Source organism: Octopus bimaculoides, chromosome 7, assembly GCF_001194135.2.
Source record: "Octopus bimaculoides isolate UCB-OBI-ISO-001 chromosome 7, ASM119413v2, whole genome shotgun sequence".
NCBI lineage: Eukaryota > Metazoa > Mollusca > Cephalopoda > Octopoda > Octopodidae > Octopus > Octopus bimaculoides.
In genome coordinates this window covers 5047976-5053999 of record NC_068987.1, presented here as the reverse complement: position 1 = coordinate 5053999, position 6024 = coordinate 5047976, and the positions used below count along the sequence as shown (strand labels likewise).

The 6024-nt window shown below is 37.5% G+C and overlaps 1 protein-coding gene across 1 annotated transcript in view; it reads left to right on the top strand.

Moving 5' to 3' along the window:
- Nucleotides 1-6024, top strand: part of LOC106882472 (X-ray repair cross-complementing protein 6) — an 18797-nt gene that overhangs the window by 3595 nt on the left and 9178 nt on the right. The window contains exons 4-9 of the mRNA XM_052969115.1: nt 1282-1356; nt 1834-1881; nt 2993-3047; nt 3943-4036; nt 4240-4318; nt 5449-5553. Coding sequence (XP_052825075.1) covers nt 1282-1356; nt 1834-1881; nt 2993-3047; nt 3943-4036; nt 4240-4318; nt 5449-5553 — 456 coding nt within the window. The remainder of the gene's footprint in view (nt 1-1281; nt 1357-1833; nt 1882-2992; nt 3048-3942; nt 4037-4239; nt 4319-5448; nt 5554-6024) is intronic.

Sequence of the window (6024 nt, the reverse complement as noted above, 5' to 3'; positions counted from 1 at the left end):
TTTATACCCCCCAAACCAACTTCTACAATTACAAACAATTTATTGCACATAAATTTTAGTAACAAAATCTTAGATGGGTCCCATTGCTGTTGAAGGTCCATTATAATTACCAAATGGTAATTAAGATCAGTGGAGGCACATAGACTAGTGGTTAGCGCAGCGGACTTGCAGTCGAGGAATCGTGGGTTTGAATCTCAGACCGAGCAATGTGTGTGTTTCTCAGTGAAACACCTAATCTCCACGTGGCCCTGGCAGAAGGTAATGGCGAACTTCTGCTGACTCTTTCGCTACAACTTTCTCTCACTCTTTCCTCCTGCATCTAGTGGCTCACCTGCAACAGACCGGCGTCCCATCCAGGTGGGGAACCTATACGTCACTGAAACCAGGAAACTGGCCCTCATGAGCCAGGCAAGGCTCGAGAAGGAACAAACAACAAAGATTGGCGCCATTTGCAGAGGGGAGATAATCTCAGGGTTCAAGAATTCTCTCTGTTAACATGGCATTAAGAAAAGGAGGGTCATACTGCCTGGAGTTAAGAGGACCGTTGTGGATATATGCTTATGGTTCAATAACCATCATCAACATGATAATTATTTGACTTCATCTCCAGTGGCCATGGGACTTGTACAAAAGAAAGTAGAACACATTAATGGCTTAGGTAATTTGTGTAATTTAAACAAAAATGAACTTGTACTGATGATGGCTATTGAGCCAGAAACACATCCTTGACTGTCCTCTCGTCTTGGGACAATGAGCCTCTCCTTTTCCTTAATGACATGTCGACTCTGAAGAATTCTTGAATCTTGGGGAGTATCTCTTTTTCTCAAATAAAACTAGTCTTATTTGTCATTTGGTAATTCTGATGCATTCTCTAGAGATAGAGATAAATTTAATAAATCAAGAACTGATGTTGTATGGTATTCAGTATACCTATATTTGTCTATATTATTCAAATATGTGCCACTGTCCACTCTGAGTTATTCTCTTGGCTCATTTTTGTTTAAATTATACATGTTGCTTGTATGCCATAAAATACAGTAAGATGCTCTTATCATCATCATCATCATCATCATCTTTGTTTAATGTCTGCCTTCCATGCTAACATGGGTGGGACAGTTTCACAAGAGTCGGCCAGGCAGAAGCCTGCACCAGACTTCTGTAACAGTTTTGGCAGGATTTTTACAGCTGGATGCCCTTCCTAACACCAAACATATGAGCTTGAATTATTGTTGACTTCAGCATATTTTCACCTTAACCCTACCATTTTTTTTTCTATTTCAGTGTGTCCAATCCACGTTAAAAAACAAAATTATTCAAAATAATCGTGATCTTGTTGGTGTCGTTTTTTTTGGAACTGTAAGTTAAATTGATCCTAATATCTCAATTGGACTGTTTATTCACTCTGTGTGTGTGAGAAAATGAAAGACTGGAAAAATTTATATGTATGCGTGTGTGTATATATATATATATATATGATTCTTTCAACATAATATGCAGATGTTTAAATTTTTGGAAGCCATACCACATGATAGTAAGATAAACAGGAAATATATCAAAAAATATTGGCTAATAAATTCAGATCATTGCTACAATTTTTATTATTCTCTAAGTTTAATAAATTTTTACCTAAACCCACTCGATTCATTCAAGCTTGCCATTTTCACTTGACATTGAAAAGGTTAAAGATGCAAAGGTCATTTATCCAAGTGCTTTCATGGTTTAGATGCACAAAACTATAACTCTTTGAGCATGAAGACATAGATGTGAAGAGGTAAAATATACAGAAAGCATTTCTCTAATGTTTTACTTGAACCTTTTTTCTTTTATTCTTAGGATAAGACCAAAAATACTGACAATTTTGAACACATATATATTTACCAGGTAAGATATTTATTTAATAAATAAATAACCTTCTCTCTCCCCCTCCCTCATAGTAATCCCTTTGTTCCCCAGCATTAAGCCAACCCCTTCCCCATGAGCTCTCCCAGGGCTTGTCCTGTGAACTGCATGGTGACTTCAATAGTGCAGGTAACATGAAAATAACACCCAATGCATGTTACAAGTTGGTTGGCATTAAGAAGGGTATCAAACTGCGGAAACCATGCCAAAGCAGAAGCGGGAGCATAGTGCAGTGGATCCTATCAAACCACCGAACCCTTGCCAGGTTCAGTCTCATTGGGAAACTGTCTTCTACTGTAACCTCAGGTCAACCAAAGCTTAGTGAGTGGGTTTGTAAATGGAAACTGAAAGGAATCCATTGTATATCATCATCATCATTGTTTTAACACTCACTTTTCCATGCTAGCATGGGGCAGATTTTCTACGTATATATATATATATATATGTGTGTGTGTGTTACTGTCTCTTTGCTTTGACATCATGCGATAGCTGTAAATGAGTGTCACCATCATGCAAGCAGTGTCCTTTGTTTCCAATCTTCCATGAAAACATGTCTGGTCGTGGGGAAATATTACCTTAATTGGAATCAGGTGAGGGCTGGCAACAATAAAGGCATCCAGCTGTGGAAAATCTGCTTCAACAAATTCTTGTCTGACCCACGCAAGAATGGAAAATCATTTAATGCCAGTTTTCCATGCTGGCATGGGTCGGATGGTTTGACAGGATCTGGGAGGCTGGTGGGGTGGCACCAGGCTTCTGTTTTTAGCATAGCTTCTACAGCTGGATGCCCTCCCTAATGCCAACCACTTTACAAAGTGCAATGGCTATTTTCTTTATACAGCACTAGCATGAATGCTTTTTACATAGCACTGGCATTGGTGATGCTGACGATGATGTAGCAGTCTATAAACAGGATGAAAGACATCAATTCCAGGAAAGATCTGTTCTCTTAAGCATCCATCTTCTGCCAGTCTTTGATTTTATCCCATTGTGGTTGATAAGATATTCTTCATAAGTTATTGATTATGTACAGAAATACATTGTTTATTGATTAACATGGGTCAAACATTTGTGATTTCCTTTCCATCCACAGGACTTGGCTCGTCCTAATGCTGAAAGAATTATAGAAATTGAAAATATGCTTACTGGTAAGAAGGCTATGATGGTTTTATTATTTTTTTAATGCTTTTATATCTTTTTAAATCATATTTTATATCTATTTTTGTAACTTATGTTGTCATTCAATTCTTATTCTATTAACTCTGTTGATGCTGGTGTCATGCAAAGACCCCTGTCCAGTCCCACATAAAAGCACCTGTCCAGTGTCTTGTAAAAGCACCTGTCTGGTGTCACGTAAAAGCATCTGTATTGGTCCCACATACAAAGCACCTGCTACAAAGACTACACCCAAGAATACACTCATCTATGTCATTTGTTAGGGTCAGGCGTCTTTATGCTTTCCTCTTCATTCGTCCCATGTTGATGGGTACAAGTATGTAAATTTGTATAAGAAATATGCAGACTTGCAGCATGGTCATGTAAATATGTGCAATAGTCAGTGCATTGTGGGTAGCTGAGCAGTATGGGACACGTTTTTGCCATACAAACCAAATCTAACTGATCAACAATCTGTGTTATCAATAAGTGTAACATGGCTCATAATTGAGCATATCATGTTATCCCAGAACAGTAATAAATGAATTAATGTTAAATGAGCTTACATGTATAATTTATGTACTTGTCTTGTACTTTCAGTATATGAGTCAGTTTATGTCTTAAGCTTTTAGCTTTTAAACCGGCTACATCTGGCCCAAATGTTCAATTTTTATGTTCAAGCTGGCCAAGTCTAGCCCCTTGAATCTACCCTATATTGTCACTCTAAAAATAAACAATCACATCTTTGAAATTGCTAAGCTACAAGATAATACATGATAAATTTTTTTTAAATGTGAATAAATAAGCATTAAATTTGACAGAGTAATCTGACTGATAAAGGGTTAATTATGTTAATATATCTTAATCTCTGGATTGTCTTTGTTAAAGATAACTGGAAGACGTTCCACGAGGACTATGGACACAATTCTAATTATCAAATGAGTGATGTATTTTGGCTGTGCTCGCTTTTATTCTCAAAATGGTGAGTCCTAAATTTTCTTTTACTTTTTTCTTTTTCTCTATAAAAATATTTGTATTTGTCACTGTTGTGGAAGGATTGTGACCATCCCCCCTGTGACTAAAGGTGGACTGACTCATTGTTATAAAACAAGAGGTTTTTTTTTTACTAAGCATTTACCTGCTTTCTATTAAAGACCCTCATACCTGATTCACATGTATTTTCAGCACTGAAAAACTTGGATATCAGAGAATCTTGCTTTTCACAAATAAGGATGAACCTCACATGGATAAAACAGAAATTGTTGTGAGTTAGCTCTTTCATATTATCTTTGCTTTCACTCAGATATTGAGTTCAAATGTCTTCTAAGTTATTGTCACATATAGGCATAGGCATGGCTGTGTGGTTAAGATGTTTGTTTCCCAACCATGTGGTTTTGGGTTCAGTCTCACTGTGGGACAAGTGTCTTCTACCATAGCCCTGGCCAACCAAAGTTATTGATTTAGATCACAGAAACTGAAAGAAGCCTGTTGTGTGTGTGTGTGCACTAACCTACGACCATCTGACAGCTGATATTGGTTTGTTTATGGCCCCCATAAACTGTAAAAAAAAGACCAATAGAATAAGTATAAGACTTTAAAAAATATTCTAAGTACTGGTATTGGTTTGTTCAACTAAAACACTTCTTCCACTGTGCCCCAGTGTGGCCACAGTCCAATGACTGAAACAAGCACAGATCAAAGATACATATAAATAAAAAAACACTGCATTTATTTGTGGTGCATGGAGTTTAGCCTGGTTCTCTTGAAAAAACTGTATTGAAAAAAATAATAACAATAATAATAATATGCCCTGATGCAGTATCAGGCAGTGGCTTTCATAGCTTCTGGTCTTAACTGATTGGAAGTGTTATCATGTACATTGTTTTGTCTTGGTATAAAAGATGGGCTACAGCAAATATTCTGCTCAATACCACAGATTTGCTTGTCAGTTGTTTGATCTTAACCAGTTGAGCATGTCCCTTGGTGGCTGATGATATGTGCATCTCTGATCATGAGCAGAAGTAGTGGGGGAGCATCATAGCCATGTGTTGAGAGGAATTCTTTGGGGTTTGGATAATTCGCCTTTGGAAATATGGGTGTTTCATTCAACATCCTTAAACAACACTTATTCAGGGACCTTTTGAGTGGGATGGGCTACTCAACCTGAAGAAAATTCTAACTGGGCCCCACTTGCATGATCATGTGTTGTTTATCTTGATATGAGATCACCATGTCACGCACATATGGTTGTGATGCATGTGCCTAGTGTACCCTTATCAGACGGGTAGTCATGATGGGTATACTGGGCTTCGTATATTTGTATCCCATTGTCACTTTGATGGCATGCGCTGCTCTCTCACTCAATAATAATAATAATATTTTATTTCTTTCCAGCATTGTAAAACTCGTGCCAATGATCTCAATAAAACAGGAATATCTCTGGAGCTGTTGCCCTTACAACTTCCAAATCAGACCTTTGATGTCAATAAGTTCTACAAGGTATCGTACAACTGTTTAATATTTAATGAGAGTAAGGCGGTGAGCTGGCAGAATCGTTAGCATGACAGGTAAAATGCACAGTGGCATTCTGTCTGTCTTCACACGTTCTGAGTTCAAATTCCGCTGTGGTCAATTTTGCCTTTTGTCCTTTTGCAATTTGAACATTGGGGTCAATGTAATCGACTTACCCTCACCCCCAAAATTACTGGCCTTGTGCCAAAATTTGAAATTTAGCATTTAATAAGAATAATTAGTTTTCTTTAATTAGATTGGAGCCTGGTGTTGCCATCCGGTTTCACCAGTCCTCAGTCAAATCGTCCAACCCATGCTAGCATGGAAAGCGGACGTTAAACAATGATGTTGATGATAGTCTCAGGTAAATTTTGATTAAACATTAGGGCTAATGCAGTTTCACACTTCACCTTGAAAAATGCATTTTTTGTAAAATGTTTTCAGTTTCTTAGGTTTTAG